The sequence below is a fragment of the Camelina sativa genome, chromosome 14 (assembly GCF_030686135.1).
Source record: "Camelina sativa cultivar CO46 ecotype springtype chromosome 14, ASM3068613v1".
NCBI lineage: Eukaryota > Viridiplantae > Streptophyta > Magnoliopsida > Brassicales > Brassicaceae > Camelina > Camelina sativa.
In genome coordinates this window covers 33,305,459-33,321,294 of record NC_141893.1, presented here as the reverse complement: position 1 = coordinate 33,321,294, position 15,836 = coordinate 33,305,459, and the positions used below count along the sequence as shown (strand labels likewise).

The 15,836-nt window shown below is 36.9% G+C and overlaps 1 protein-coding gene and 1 pseudogene across 5 annotated transcripts; one reads left to right on the top strand and one right to left on the bottom strand.

Annotated features, from left to right (window-relative positions):
- The first annotated feature begins 1,031 nt into the window (after window positions 1-1,031).
- LOC104742980 (putative LRR receptor-like serine/threonine-protein kinase At1g56140) lies at window positions 1,032-9,223 on the top strand. 5 transcript variants are annotated; one of them, XR_015579858.1, is made up of 24 exons: window positions 1,032-1,284; window positions 1,386-1,572; window positions 1,665-1,736; window positions 1,819-1,890; window positions 1,999-2,070; window positions 2,162-2,233; window positions 2,376-2,447; window positions 2,588-2,659; window positions 2,743-2,814; window positions 2,902-2,973; window positions 3,057-3,128; window positions 3,300-3,371; window positions 3,477-3,542; window positions 3,685-3,750; window positions 3,828-3,872; window positions 3,968-4,029; window positions 4,114-4,481; window positions 4,561-4,759; window positions 4,847-5,008; window positions 5,093-5,211; window positions 7,885-8,101; window positions 8,177-8,411; window positions 8,499-8,632; window positions 8,718-9,223. XR_015579858.1 is itself a non-coding variant. In XM_087484021.1 (24 exons), exons 1-24 carry the CDS (start codon window positions 1,176-1,178, stop codon window positions 9,081-9,083), a joined length of 3,063 nt encoding a protein of 1,020 aa, XP_087340147.1. In that variant the 5' UTR covers window positions 1,034-1,175; the 3' UTR covers window positions 9,084-9,223. The 5 variants fall into 5 exon arrangements, 3 of the variants coding, with proteins under 3 accessions (XP_087340147.1, XP_087340146.1, XP_019091660.2); XM_087484021.1 differs by having other exon boundaries at window positions 1,034-1,284; window positions 7,885-8,095; window positions 8,180-8,411; window positions 8,482-8,632; XM_087484020.1 differs by having other exon boundaries at window positions 1,034-1,284; window positions 8,482-8,632.
- Window positions 9,224-10,520: 1,297 nt separating this feature from the next.
- Window positions 10,521-15,585, bottom strand: LOC147928961 (uncharacterized; annotated as a pseudogene).
- Between the last annotated feature and the right edge of the window lie 251 nt (window positions 15,586-15,836).

The window sequence follows — 15,836 nt, the reverse complement described above, 5'->3', positions numbered from 1 at the left end:
AATCAAAATAGTGAATTTTGGTATAAAAGTATTTAAATAAAATTTCATATTTTATGAGATAATTGATCTCAAATATCTGAAATTTCAGTATTCAGTAGAAATATAACACATATTTTTATCTAAATATTATCATATAATTAAAAAAATCATTCACTAAATATCTGTCAATGTGGTGAGTGAGACCAACATTTTCGCGTTTCAGCTCTGTTGAATCTTTTCAACCCTGTTGTCTTCATATCATCTTATTTCTTTTTCAACATCTCATTGTAGTTATTTAACGGTTAAATAAATTATTCTATTTATTCAACAGTTTAAAAGTGACTATTGTAAATAGTATTGGTCATAAACAAAAAGTAAAGGGGAGGGGGGGGGGGGGGGTCATGTCATTGGGATCATAGTCATTGACAGCCATAAAATTTAATCTTTTGTATATTTTAGCGTAAAAAATAACTTTAAACTAACACTAATCTAATTGATATATTGACCCCTAATAAATCATTTTTTATATATTTTGATCTCTCTAAATAAATTAGTGGCTCACTGATCTTAAAGACTTTTTTTTGTTTGTGAACATTTAAGAAAAAAAAAAAAATATATATATATATATATATATATATATATATATATATATATATATCATGCGCCAACTATAGAAACTGAAATCTACAACCACTAACTAATAACTTTTTAGTTTTTGTGAGAGTAAAATAGAAACATGGGTTAACCTTAACCGGAGAACTTTAAGTTAACTTTAGGAGAGAAAACAACAAGTTGTCAAAAGTCTTTACTTCCACAAAAATATTTGTGATTTGCCTACGCAAGTCTCTATCTTGATAATTAAGTGGATTATTCCCAAAAACATCATCAGCATGGAGGAAAGAGCGACGGGAAATGACAAAATCAAAGAAACCGGTACACGACGGGAAATTTCGGACTTGAAGTCAATTGTAATTGGAACAATATAGTAAGACGTTGGTCCACTTATCATGTTTTGGTTGGTTAATATATAAGTCAATAAATCTTAGTAAGTCAAGAAAGATAATTTAAGGCAACAAAAAATAGATATGAAGACCACATATAAGAGAGACGATATTCACCAAAGCATTTTGTAGTTAAGATAGTCAGACAACCGTTGGTCTCAAAAAAAGGAGAGAGTAAAACCTCCGTCGGCGACGATGCCCACGTATCTAGTCCTCACCGTCTGGTTTCTCTTATGTATCCCAGGTGCGGTTCACCTGGTTCGAGCTCAAAACCGAACCGGAGCCACTACTCATCCCGACGAAGGTCTCTAATCTTGGTGTTCAACACGTACTTTATTGAAATTACAAAAGTTATTTGGTTAAAAAAAATGACTGACGGTTGTTTGTGGGATAAACTGCAAACAGCGGGGGCTTTGAACTCCATATTCGCGGCTTGGGGGATCAAGGCTCCGAGGGAATGGAACATCAGCGGCGAACTTTGCTCCGGCGCTGCCATCAAGGAGGAAATCACCATGGAGGACAAAAACTACAACCCTTTAATAAAATGCGACTGCTATTTCGACAAGTCCACAATCTGCCGCATCACTGCCCTGTACATACATATATATTTCTCTTCTTCTTTTTGTTTTTCCTTAAATATTTTTATCTATCACCTCTTCGATCAATGTTGTTTCACTTTCACAGCAAGGTTTTTGCGAAAGATGTATCAGGACCTATACCTCCACTGCTCTGGACTTTGACATACCTCACCGATCTGTATAGACTTTTACCCTTTCCTTCACTTAAAAGAAAAAGAAAAAAAATACTCAAAAGATGACGACATGCATCTTTCTTTCAGAAACCTGGCTCAAAATTATCTAACAGGCTCCCTTTCTCCTGCAATTGGGAACTTGACTCAACTGGAATGGATGTAATATAAGGCTCATGTTGATTGAATGAAACCTTAATTCTTCTTCCTTTTCTTTTTAATTCTCTCTTTCTTGTCTCTCACGCTACAACGGTTTCTCAACAACTGTAGAACTATTGGGGTCAATGCCTTGTCTGGCCCCTTTCCCAAGGAAATTGGTTTGCTTACAAGTCTAAAATCGCTGTAAGCTTTTTCTTCTTATTTAAAAAAAACATAGTAAATGTCAGATTTTGATGCTTCCTTAATATTGAACATATATCTTTTTTGTATGCAGAGGTATTGGTCTAAATAACTTTTCCGGTCCTATACCAGCTGAGATTGGGAACTGCACAAGACTACTGAAAATGTGAGAAACATATATGATATATATAATACTTTTGTGTAATTCACTAATCTCTGCAGTGTTTTTTGCTAAAGTTAATCTCTGCAGTGTTTGATTAATAATCTTTCATAATCATCATCTAGTTTTGTTATTATTTTTATTGCAGATACCTAGGAAATTCTGGACTTAGTGGAGAAATACCTTCATCATTTGCTAATCTTGTAGAGCTGCAAGACGCGTAAGGTTTTCATTTTTATTGAATTCGCATATAGTTAAGTTTCATAGTTGGATTTCTACATTAATTTTTGTTATATACCTATTTGTGACTTCACATTATTTTTTTCTTGGGGTAAGTTTTTCCTTAATGTTTGTAACCAGTTGGTTAAACGATGTGGACGTTACTGGTCCGATCCCGGAATTTATAGGAAAATGGACCAGACTTACTATCTTGTAAGAATGATTTCATTTTTTTCCTTAATTTTTTTAGTCATAGTGGGAAATTCTTCATGCATGGCATGTTTAACTGCATGCAGGAAACTTCACGGAACTCGTTTGAGTGGTCCGCTACCGTCGTCATTTTCCAACTTAACTTCTTTGACAGACCTGTATGTGTTAGTTGCATTGGTGCCAAAATCAATTCTTAGTTACTATCTTCTCCTCTACGTTTATAATCCTATCCTAAAATATTGTAGGAGTGTTGGTGATATCTCCAATGGAAGCTCTTCTCTCGAATTCATCAAAAACATGAAATCTCTAAATACATTGTAAGGGCAACAATTCTACTCCAAGATGTGAGAAATGTTTCCCTCTCCTCCTTGTATTTAACATTTGATGATATGAGTCGCAGAACATTTAGGAACAGCAATCTCACTGGGACAATCCCCTCTAATATCGGGGAATACTCAAAACTGAAACAAGTGTAAGTTACTACATTCTGTCAAGGCTCGTTTTAATTTCCTTTACGTACGATTGAGATGATTTGTGAAAGCCACCCAAAGTGATCTTAACATTGCTGATAATATCATATAATTATTTCTCATTTTTCTCCCTTCATTGTACTTGATGTGTATAATTCGTGTCTGTTTTCCAGTGATTTGAGCTTCAACAAACTACATGGACCAATTCCGGCTTCACTTTTCAACTTGAGTCAACTTACTCACTTGTCAGTTTTCTACTTGTTTTTGTGGGTCTTTTATGTTGGTATGTATTCCCTACCACTACCAGTGATATATAACTGTGGAAAATACTTTTGTTGTCTTTATATTAGGTTTCTGGGAAACAACACGTTCAATGGTTCTTTGCCAACTGAAAAGAGCCGGAGTTTGATCAATATGTGAGTTGTACAAAGTCCTTTCTAATTAATCATCTTTGAAAGCCACAAAATCCTGATCAGATATAATCTGGAAACTATTTTTGATTATATAACATATTATGTAGATCCTAATCATAATTTTCTTCTTTTATTTTTTTTTCAGAGATGTATCCTACAATGATTTGTCCGGTAGTCTTCCTTCATGGGTCAGCTTACCAAACTTGAAACTGTAAGTAAACTATATCTCTACTAATGGGAAACATTTATAAGAATTATAATTACTAAAACTGTATGTTATTTGTGCAGGAACCTTGTTGTTAACAACTTCACCTTGGAAGGTCTAGACAAGAGGTGATTTTATTAAATTATGTTCTTGTTGATGCCTGAAATTCCAGTTTCATATTTTATTTTTCTTCTCCCTAAATCTGTTTATAATTTGGTTAAAGGGTTCTACCAGGACTAAAGTGCCTGCAGAAGAACTTCCCTTGTAATCGAGGCAGAGGAATTTGTAAGTGTGACAGAAATATATCATTATAACCATTGTTCTCAATATATGTTCTAAGGTTTTCTCTACTAATGATTGGTGGTCCAGATTCTGACTTTGCCATCAACTGCGGAGGCTTAAAAATACAGTCTGTTAGCGGAGCAGTATTTGAGAGGGATGAGAAGGATCTTGGATCAGCTTCATTTTTTGTGAGTGATGTTCAGAGATGGGCAGCCACTAGTGTAGGATATTTTGCCGGAATTACCCATAATGTAGGGTTAGAGATACTCAACACTTTGGACTCCGACTCAGAGCTTTTTCAGTCAGCAAGACACTCTACATCTTCCCTAAGGTATTATGGATTGGGGCTAGGAAATGGAGGCTATACCGTAACACTTCAGTTTGCTGAAATACAGATTCTTGGTTCTAACACATCGAGACGTTTAGGAAGACGACCTTTTGACATTTATGTCCAGGTCTGCCCTACCGTACAACTTAACTTTTTGGTGTAATAATCTTCTTGCTGAATTCTTAGACCTTGCTCCGTGTTTCCAGGGAAAACTTGTTGCAAAGGATTTTGATATACGCAGAACAGCTGGTGGCACTGCTGTCCGAGCTGTTCGGAGAGAATATAAAGCAAACGTATCAGAAAATTACCTTGAAATTCATCTTTTCTGGGCTGGCAAAGGATCAACTGCTATTCCTACTATGGGTACTTATGGGCCACTAATATCGGCCGTCAGTGCAAAACCAGGTATCGCAACAACAACTGACGAATTCTTTTTTTTTCTTCTTTTTATTTTTTTTTCTATCTACTTATCGGTTCCACATTGTTGTTTAGATTTTACACCAAATATAGCTAACAGGCCACCACAAAAGGAAAAGTTTGGCACTGGTACTTTTGTGGGTGCTCTTGTTGGCATAGGACTTTTGATCATCTTTCTTGCGGCCGTGGTTATCTTCATCATCCGAAAAAGCAAAAAGCGTTACACAGATGACGAAGGTATAGATGTCATAACACAAAGTAGCCCTTGATCGAACTTCAGTATCATCTTTCAAATTGATTCATATTTTTTGTCTGTTGCAGAGCTGCTTAGTATGGACGTAAAACCTTACACTTTTACTTACTCTGAACTTAAAAGTGCCACTCAAGATTTCGATCCCTCAAACAAGCTTGGAGAAGGAGGATTTGGGTCTGTTTATAAGGTAAACCTCATATCAAAATGAACAAATGTGTTTGGGACTTTTTTAAGAATATACTAAATTTTTTAAGAAATTTGAAAATTACACTCAATACTATAGTTATTTGAAGACTACACATTTTGAAATGAAAATGGACAGATATATCTTTTTTATTAAAAATTATTTTAACAATTAAATAAAAATAATTAAAACAATAAAAACCAAATTTAAATTTTAAAATAATTCAAATATAAAAATCAATTATTTTTTAAAATTGTTAAATTCAACATAAATTATTAATAAATATAAATTATAACAAAAATGTATTTATTGTATTTTAAATAATGGTTACATGAATCAATTTTTCATCTTAAAATTTTGAATTAAAAATATATATATATATATATTGTTGATATTATTTAGATTTAAATTTATGAAACGATCCGACCCGTTTTTTTAAAATAATAATAATAATATAATTAAATACCCTATAATATTTAATTATAAACCAAACAATAAACCAACAACAAATCAACATGCACAGCGGAAGTCAACCAAACCAACTCTAATTTAATATAAATATCATATCAATTAAAAATAATATAAACCATCAACCTAGCATGCTTCTATACAAGGTTCCAACATCAATAACATAACCATAACACAATAACCGAGACCATATATCATCCTCCTCCTCATCGCTATGATTCCACGCTACACATTACCTGCACCACAAACACAATGAGATGCGTGAGTATTACCAGAAATACCCAGTGAGACGATCCTCCCATCTACGCGCTATACACACAAGCAAATCAAAAGTACAACACAAATAAAATATAACAAACCAGTCATTAAATAGAACACTCAATAACACATTCACCACACCTCACATCATCACGCAAAACAAGTTATACAACCCAATCGCTTAGATAAGCTCATGGTCACGCACTCACCTTATCAAACTGATTATAACAACGAATACAACCAGTTGAGACTCTCCTAACGTCTGAAACAGCCCAGCAACGCCCTACAACAAGCCACACAACCAAAAACGACTTATAGGAAAACTGGACAGAAACATCAAAAAAGAACCGTCTCAAAGACGAAACCCTAAAATAAAAACCAACCATTACCTATCAAATCCCTCCAGTGAAAAGCTAGCCCTAGATGTCACAAAGCTTCCCAAAAAAATTGAGCACGATCAGATCTCATATGGAACCACAATCGATCCCGAAACACTCGCTGGTCTCAATCCGCGACTGAGAAGAAACGCCCCACGAAACTGCCGATATCTCCTAGAATATTAACTCAAATTCACTTCTGTAAAAAGGAGAGTGTACGAAAAATCTCTTAGATACAACCCTAACAAAAATCAATACCTTTTGAAACGATTTGAGCAGTCGGATCCTCCTTCTCCCAAACCCTGACGATTCTGTTCCTTTTGCTTTGAACACCAAAAATCTAGTTTACTCTCCCTTCTCCTCTTCTCACACGTGAATGAGCACTTCTTCTCTTTGTTTTCTTTCAGTCATTGACGACAATAACAGGAAGGAGGCGTCCTCTTATTAACAAAGAGGGTTTTTGGTTTAATTATAATAAACAATAATTTAATTAGATTAAACCAAGATTTATTTAAACCGAAATTAATTAAACCATCCTTTGATTTAATTAATAAATCGACCAGCTTAGTAAACAACCGAAAATTAAACCGACTTCACTCCAATTCTCGATATAAACTTCCATATTTCATATTTTTCGGGGCACGGACGTTACAATTTATTTAAAAATAAATAATCAAGATTATACAATTTATAATATATATATATATATTAATGTTTTAGACTTACTTTAATCAATGTTGATTTATTTATAATGTCGATTTTTTGAATAATCATTTTGTTTTTTTAGTTCTCTTGACTTAGTTATCTTTGTCATTGACTAATATTAAAACAGTTGACTTATGTTATGGCTAGTGGATTTATAACATAGTCGATTTTTTTTAACTGTTGTCTTATTTTATTTGTTCATCGATTTATATTTTTCTGTTTATTTGTTTATTCATTGTTGACTTATTACATTTTACATTGAATTATATTTAAGGTCAGATATTTTTAACGGGTTATTTAAGTTTAATTTTTGTCGACTTATTTATTTTTCCATCGATTAAATAATTATTAGTGAATTGTATATATATATATATATATTGAAAACTAACATTATCTGAAATTTTACTAAATATAAATCCAAAAAGAATAATTCTAATTAATTTAATTTTACTATAATAAATTTTTAAAATTAAATTACTAAATAACACCAGATATTTTAATTATTACCTAAGTCCATATTTTATTTATTTTATCTGAATTTTAATCTTTTAATTATTGATTAATATTATATATAATGAATTTATTCATCGTTTTCTAAAAAACATTTAGCAAAATTTCAAATATCTAGTTTACACAATGTTTTTAGAAATAATTTTGTCAAATGAATTAATTTAATTATATTATATTTATTTTCTATTTTTTATTTATTTTTAATTAAGGACAAAATAGTTATTTTGTACAATATATTAGGTACATTTCAAAGACATGAATAATTTAGTATAGATTTCAAATTTCCTATTAAAATTAAGGTATGTATTCAAATTTTTTCAATGTGTTTTCGTTATGATTTAATGTGTTAAATCAACAGGGAAAGCTGAATGATGGAAGAGAGATCGCGGTGAAAGTGTTGTCGGTTGGATCCAGACACGGGAAGGGACAATTTGTTGCAGAAATCGTAACAATTTCTACAGTTCTGCATCGCAACCTAGTAAAGCTTTACGGGTGCTGCTATGAAGGAGATCATCGTTTGCTCGTATATGAGTACCTCCCTAATGGCAGTCTCGATCATGCACTATTTGGCCATGGTTAGTAATGAGCAGCAAGATTAGTACTTATTTATCTTTGATTCTATGCTCCAAGCTGATTTTGGGTTGTTGCAGGAGGTGAAAAGAATTTACATCTTGATTGGCCAACCCGTTTTGAGATATGCCTGGGAGTTGCCAGAGGTCTAGCCTACCTCCACGAGGAGGCGAGTGTTTGCATAGTACACAGGGATGTGAAGGCCAGCAACATTTTGCTTGACTCTAAGCTGCTCCCAAAAGTTTCTGATTTTGGGCTTGCAAAGCTATATGATGACAAGAAAACCCACATAAGTACAAGAGTGGCAGGGACCATGTACGTATCCCCAAACCCTCTACTAATTTTCTTCTTTGCAACAATAACAAATGATGTTGTACCAATGTAGTGGGTATCTTGCGCCAGAGTATGCGATGCGTGGACATCTAACAGAGAAAACAGATGTGTATGCCTTTGGTGTTGTGGCTCTTGAGCTAGTGAGTGGAAGGCCAAACTCTGATGTGAGCCTCGGTGAAGAAAAAAAATATCTTCTTGAATGGGTACGTCCTTATTATTTACTTACATACATTTTGATTGATATATATGGTTTAAGCCGATATAATCGTACGTGGTGTGTATATATAGGCATGGAATCTACACGAGAAAAGCCGTGAAATGGAACTAATAGATCCTGATCTGACTGAATTCAACATGGAAGAAGTGAAACGCATGATAGGAATTGCTCTGTTGTGCATTCAGACATCTTATGGCTTGAGACCACCTATGTCAAGAGTGGTGGCCATGCTTTCAGGAGACGTTGAGGTCAGTGATGTAACCTCTAAGCCAGGCTACCTAACCGACTGGAGATTTGATGACACCCCAAGCTCCTCTTTCAGCGCCTTTCAAACTAAAGACACAGATGCTTCTTCGTCTTACTCCACAGGGTTTGTGACGCCCAGAGATGGCGACATTCAGCCAATGCTTGGAGTCAGGATCAATGAGGGGAGATGAGAATGTTTCTCCTCTATCTGTCCAAATTTTTTTTTGTACTTTTAAAATGTATCGCAATGCTTGGAGGCTGACAATAACATATTGAATCTCTTATGTTTATTCCTCTAGATTAGAAAGAAACAAATTGAAAGCTTGAAACATAGAAACGCAGAAAGAGATTGGCGACATACAAGAAGAACTGTCAGACTTACCTGCTATTGATTCTTGGACGTCTTTGAAAGAGGGAATAAATTTAGAGATTCCAGATTTTGAGATTAGGGGTTAAGGTTTTTGAATCGAACTTTTTTTTTTCTCTCGATTATCGCAAAAGGGAAGAGGAACCGGTAGACGTTGGATTTTGGTTTTAGTTTTTACAAAACTCTACTTTTATAGCCCATCAAGATTTCATAAATGTGATTTTCCCGAAAAATATAAAATTTAGATTTTGATGGTTTTTGTCAATTTTTAAAGAAAATCTAAAATCTATCTTTCATTAGTTTTTCTCAACTATTTATTATATTTATTTTTAAAATCTCATTCATTCGTTAATTTGAAATCTTCTTGTACAAGAGTTGATACATCAAGATTACATCTGACACTTAACAAATCAAAGCACACATCTACAAATACATAATCTATCCTTGAAAAAAATGATGGAGAAGTGAATTTTCAGGATGCTTTCGAAACTGAAGCCTTACTCGCCAACAGATAAGTAAATCAGTTTCTTTCCCTCTCCAGAGTCAATCCCAAAATAATGAGATAGTCGTTATTGGCTATCTTCCCCTCGAAGAAACTCCATTGTCGTCTACTATTGTCGATGATACTCCATATTTTCTCTTGTATTGAATCTTCAATTCTCCGTGAATTCGTTATGTCTGGATCGCACATTGACCGATCGCTATACCACATAAATCTCAAAAACTTATACTCAAACTCTTTCATTGATCTCATTTATTTTGTTAACTTGACTTTTTCTTTCATTTTTTATTTATTTTTCAAAAGGTTTTTAATACAAAATCTAAAAAACATAAACCAAAAACTATAATCCAAAAACAAAAACTTGCAAATATTCGTAGCCATTATATATTGGACATTAAAGGGGAAAATACGTATACGAGGCTCGAATATATTGGGTACTACGTTCTTAATCAAACCAACCCTTTAAATAAGAAAAACTTATAGAATTAGAGGTTTGCTAAGAACACAAGATTAAAAGTATATCTCACTTTTGTTAGCTTAAGAAAATCTCTCAAAACCTAAGCTCTCAATCTTTCTTTCTCTCAAAACCTCATAAGCTGTGTCACATCTCAACACATCATTATATACTACTTTGTTAATCCTATTTTTTTTTTTTTTTTGAATGTAATGTTAATTATATTCAAAAGTAAAAATACTGTTTTACAACTTGTGCATCATTCCGTTGAGAGAATTTTAAAAAAATTTGCTACAAAATAGAATTTAATGCCTAGTGCCAAGCCAAGTGAGAAGACCAGTCTCATAACGCCTATCTCCTTTGAGACTGATTGCCAGTAGTTGATCCCTGATATGTTTGTCAATGCTTTGGATGAGTCGAAGGGCAGGTTTGGGGTTTTCACCGTGTTTCCGCCCATTTCTTTCCTGCCAGAGAGTATAAACTGTTGTTTGAAGAACAGAGGAAGCTAGAAATCGCACCATTCGGTCATTCCAGTTACAAGTTGATGTAATGATGGAAGACCAGTTAGTGGAGAAGCAAGTCCCATACAACCGCTTTGCAATACCCTCCCAAATCTCTGAACTGAAGGTGCAGGAAAAAAACAAATGATCCCGGGTTTCAATATCATTATTACAGAAAACACATTCTGCAGGGTTTCCCCTGTAACAGTTCGCCATCCGATCCCCCGTGGAGAGCTTGTTTCTGATTGCAAGACAAGTGCAGAAAGCAAATTTAGGTATTGAATGAGTGAACCAGACACAATGATACCATGGTACCTCGGCCGTTGCAGTGCGGATGCTGTTCCAGGTTGCTTTTGTGGAGAACCGTGGATGAAATTTGTCGTTTTTACCTTTCCAAAGAAAAGCATCAGCCAAGGAAGTTTTAGCATTAAACTTCAATAAAAGTTCAGCTTCCATTTGATTATAGTGTTGCAGACGATGCCTTCTTCTACCATGTCTGTCCCACGCATCTGCAACCGTCATAAGTCTTACTAATCCCCATATCAATGATACCTCGTTCCCCAGCCACATCCATCAGACACCCCATAGTAGACCAATTATCAAACCAAAATGATGTGTGATGACCGTTATTTACTTCAGTTTTGCAGAAAGGAGTTGCCAGTTGTCGAAATTTGAGAAGCTTTCTCCACATCCATGAACCAGCCGTGGTAGACTGCTTTATACACCAAAAGCTTTCCTGTTTGAGGAGAGTATTTTTCACCCATTTAACCCACAAAGAGTCATCTGATGAAAAAATTCGCCAGATCAGTTTCAAACAGCAAACATCATTCGTTTCTTTAAGAGACCGCAACACCAATCCTCCCTCTCTCTTTGGTTTACAGACGTCCTCCCAAGCAACCTTAGTTTTATGAGAATTCAAATCCGGGCCCGACCAGAGGAAAGCAAAACACAACTTATCAATCTCCCTTGTACATTGTCGCGGAAGTCGAAAAGCAGAGCACAAAAAATTGCATATACTCCATAACACTGACTGAATCAAGTTTAGGTGGCCTGCAAATGAGAGAAAACGGGCTGTCCAGGAACCTATTTTCTTCTTCAAGTGCTCCAGAAGTGGTGAACAATCTGAGAGAGTAAGACGTTTGGTGACTAAAGGTAGGCCTAAGTACCGAACCGGTAACTGGCCAACCTCAAAACTGAACTTTTCTTTAATCTCCTGAGATGCTGTAGCAGACAAACCCCCTAGATAAATAGTAGACTTCTCCATGCTTATCCTCAACCCCGATTGCTTAGCAAAAACGTCAAAAATTCCCACAATGCCTTCTATGGATCGAACCTTACCGTCAGAGAGAACCATAAGGTCATCGGCAAAGCTTAAGTGTGTGACACCAAGAGTTTTGCATTTTGGATGATAACCAAACTGCACTCATGCCGCTTTGTCCAACCTCCTAGAGAGGACATCCATTATAATGACAAACAAATAAGGTGAAAGTGAGCATCCCTGTCGCAAACCCCTGGAGTTGTTAAAGAAACCAGCTAGTTCCCCATTGACCTGAACCGAGAAAGAGGCTGTTGTTACACAAAAGCATTATCCATTGCACAAAAACTGGTGGTAGGTCCAATGCGGAGAGGACATTTCGCAGAAAAGGCCATTGAACAGAATCGAAGGCCTTGGAAATATCAATCTTAACAGCACATCGACTTGGAATTGACTCTTTGTGATAATCCTTAACTAACTCCGTAGCAAGAAGCACATTCTCAATCAGTAAACGGTCCTTAACAAAGGCCGACTGATTCCCAGAAATGAATTTTGGCAAGAGCAGTTTCAGTCGATTAGCTAGGATCTTAGAGATGACTTTATAGATCACATTGCAACATGATATTGGGCGATAGTCTTTCATTTCCTGAGTCTCAAGCTTTTTTGGAATCAGAGCAAGAATAGTTGCATTTGCACCTTTGGGAAGAAATCCTTTGACAAAGAAAAATTGAACTGCAGTCACAAACTCTCCACCGAGAATGTCCCAAGTCGCCTTAAAGAACTCTGTTGTAAACCCATCATGACCTGGGGATTTATCAGAGGGCATAGAAAACACAACCTTTTTCACCTCCTCCGCTAAGACTGGTCGAACAAGTCTCTCCTTGTCCTCCAAGGAACAACGAAAAGCCAAAAGATCTTGCAGCTCAGCAATTGTGGCTCCCTCAAAGTCAGTTGGAGTGAATTGTAGAAATTCTCTAAAATGTCTCTTTGCTTCCTGTTTGATCCCTATCACATCCGACACAACCCGACCATCCGGAGTTGTAATTTCCCGGATCTCATTTTGTGCTGCTCGAACCTGAACTGCACGTTGAAAGGTTTTATTATTCTGATCGCCAACTTGCAGCCAGTGAAGTTTAGACTTCTGTTTCAAGTATTTCTCTTCAAGACCAGCAACAAAACACCAACGGTCATATGCATTCTTTTCTGCAGCCATCGCTATTGCAGAGGGATGTAGGAGGTTAAATTCCTGCTTTTCACAAAGCTGAGCATACACCGCCTTAGTTTTAGCAACTAAATGGTCCATATTATGCCTTGCCAGATTTGGCTTCAAAGCCTTAAGCTTCTTAGTAAACCGAAACAGAGAAGAAGTAGACATGTGAATAGACTCTGTCTCCCCCCAAAACTCCTTCACCAAAGGCACAAATTCAGGCATGCCTACCATGGCATTAACATATTTAAAAGGCTTACGACGCTGCCTAGGCTCCTCTGGTCGAGCTAGATTGATACGATAACGAGAATGATCTCAACATCCTCCTGCTTCAAATATACTGTAAGCCTGCGGATAAACCCCAAGCCAATCATCATTGACCAATACACGATCTAATTTTTTAGATATTAGATCATTTTCCCTTTTGTTACACCAAGTAAACAAAGGACCTTGAGCAGTCAAATCCAAGAAAGAACAGTAGTTGAAAACGGACTGAAAGTCACCCATCCCCTCCGTTATTCCTGGATCGTGTGCACCACGAGAGTGCTCCTCAAGAGCCAATGTTTCATTAAAATCACCAAAGATAATCCTGGGCTTATCCCACATAAGCGGTGAATCCTTATGATGACGCAAATCCTCCCATAAGGCTTTACGCTCATCCACCAAGTTCGACGCATAGACGAATGAGCATAAAAACTCAGTCTCATCTTCCTCTAGTTTAACTGAACAGGTTATAAGTTGTCCCGTTTTATACACCGCAGTGAGTCTTACATTTTCACGCCAGACCACCCAGATGCGCCCTCTAGCGTTATGCTCATAATTTGACAGAACCGACCAATTCTTAAATAACTTTGCACCTAACCACTGTGCCTTCCGTTCCTTGACCCTCGTCTCTAAAAACAACCAAACCGCAATCTCGAATCACCAACCCACTTCTTTATGATGGAATGTTTTGAAGTTCTATTTAAGCCACGAACATTCCAAAAGAACCCAGACATTAAGCACGTTCGGAGGAGGTCCTTTTACTCTGATCCCTAAGAGTATTAGGGGGTTGAGTAGAAGGGTTTGAGAGAACCTTATGAGCAGTTTTAGAACCACGAGGCAGAGATGGTCGAAGCTGAGGGATGAGGGAAGCCCCCAACTGCGTTTCTGTTTGGCTGATCTCCTTTACTGCATCAGTATCAGAAGAATCCTCAACATCCTCCGAGGTGTCCTCCTCTGCATCCCCCTTGTCACTGAGAGCAGAGAATGCATTAGAGAGAAGAGACAGATCATTATGTTTAAGCTCAGCTGGTTGCTGTTACCCTGGACTTCGGACCGACTTAGGCGTTTGCCAAACCTCCTCCACTGCAGCTGCATTCAAAGAAACATCCTTGAGTGCGGCAGAGGCTTCAGTGTCTGGCTCCGCCGTGACCACATGAGCAGGGGATGTTAACGGAACTTGCACCGGCTCTGTTTCAGGTTCCTTCAAAGGACTGCTAATCGGTGGTGTAATGATAGGTGGAGCCAAACAAGTATCCTTGAGATGACCCCATTTAACACATGTCTCGCATTTTGGCGGTAACCAGGGATAAGAATACTTAATGACAGCATCCAGTTCACCCTCTTTCTCCCCCCATAAACACAACCTCTCGTGGAAGAGGTTTAGTTAAATCAGCTTCCACCATAATTTGAGCAACATAAAAACTTGTGCAGGCATCAGTTTTCGAGTGTAGTCGAGTGGGTTTGCCTACAGCACTTGCCAAGAACTGCAAACCTTTATGCGTAAACATCGACGGTGGGACATCTGTTAAAATCACCCACAAAGGTATAGATTTCAAAGCTGGCTGAGTTTCCTCCTCAATAGGCGACCATTTCGATATCACCATTGGAATATCCATAATATTCCACATACCTCTGTTTAACACCCTGCGCCTCATATTTTCACTGCGGATCCGGAATTTCACCGTTGTGTCATTAACTTGATAAACATCTATCTGAGAAGAAGTATCTCCCAAACGCCAAATTTTGTTAACGATCATGTGGATCTTGCCCACATGGGGTGCTTTTGTGCTCAAAAACTTACCAAGGAGAAAATCCTCCCAGAGAGGTTTAGCCCCAAGCAGAACATCCTTTGGTACGATCACCCTCTGCTGACCATCCACTTCTATGACATTAAACGGTTGCTTAGTAAAGACATGCTTGCCAGCGACATTAGCATAAGAACGCTTTGATTTAGCATCCCCCACAGATACACTTGGACTGGTCACACAATCCTGCTCCAACGTGTGTTCCTTAGATTCCTCCATAGGCTCCTGCGACGATCCCGAAATACCGACCTCGTGGGGAACCACCACCACCTGTGATGAAACCCCCTTCTCCAATGCCTGAACCGCCCCTCCTAGAGTCGGAGAAGCAGGCGACGGCATGATTCTTGCACAGAAAGCCAAAACCCTAAATCGCCTTTTTGTCTCTCGCCACGTCAGCTTTTTTGTTATCTCTTTCCCCCTCTTGAGCTCCCCCTCTTCTACTTTGCTAATCCTAATCCTAATAGGAATCACCAATATTTAGATATCTCCTAAATACACTTTGATCCATATCAATTGTAAACATAATTCTCCTAGGATTAGGACTAACTTCCAACTCAAGCTTCTCTCAAGCTTATCCCAACAACCTCCTT

What these genes read in the sequence shown, in the direction of transcription:
- LOC104742980 (XM_019236115.2), top strand. Translation starts at nt 1,214, where the DNA reads ATGTATCCCAGGTGCGGTTCACCTGGTTCGAGCTCAAAACCGAACCGG. An exon ending in TTGACATACCTCACCGATCT is followed by an intron (nt 1,737 to 1,818) that starts GTATAGACTTTT and finishes TCTTTCTTTCAG; the next exon opens with AAACCTGGCTCAAAATTATC. An exon ending in GATTTGGGTCTGTTTATAAG is followed by an intron (nt 5,212 to 7,884) that starts GTAAACCTCATA and finishes TTAAATCAACAG; the next exon opens with GGAAAGCTGAATGATGGAAG.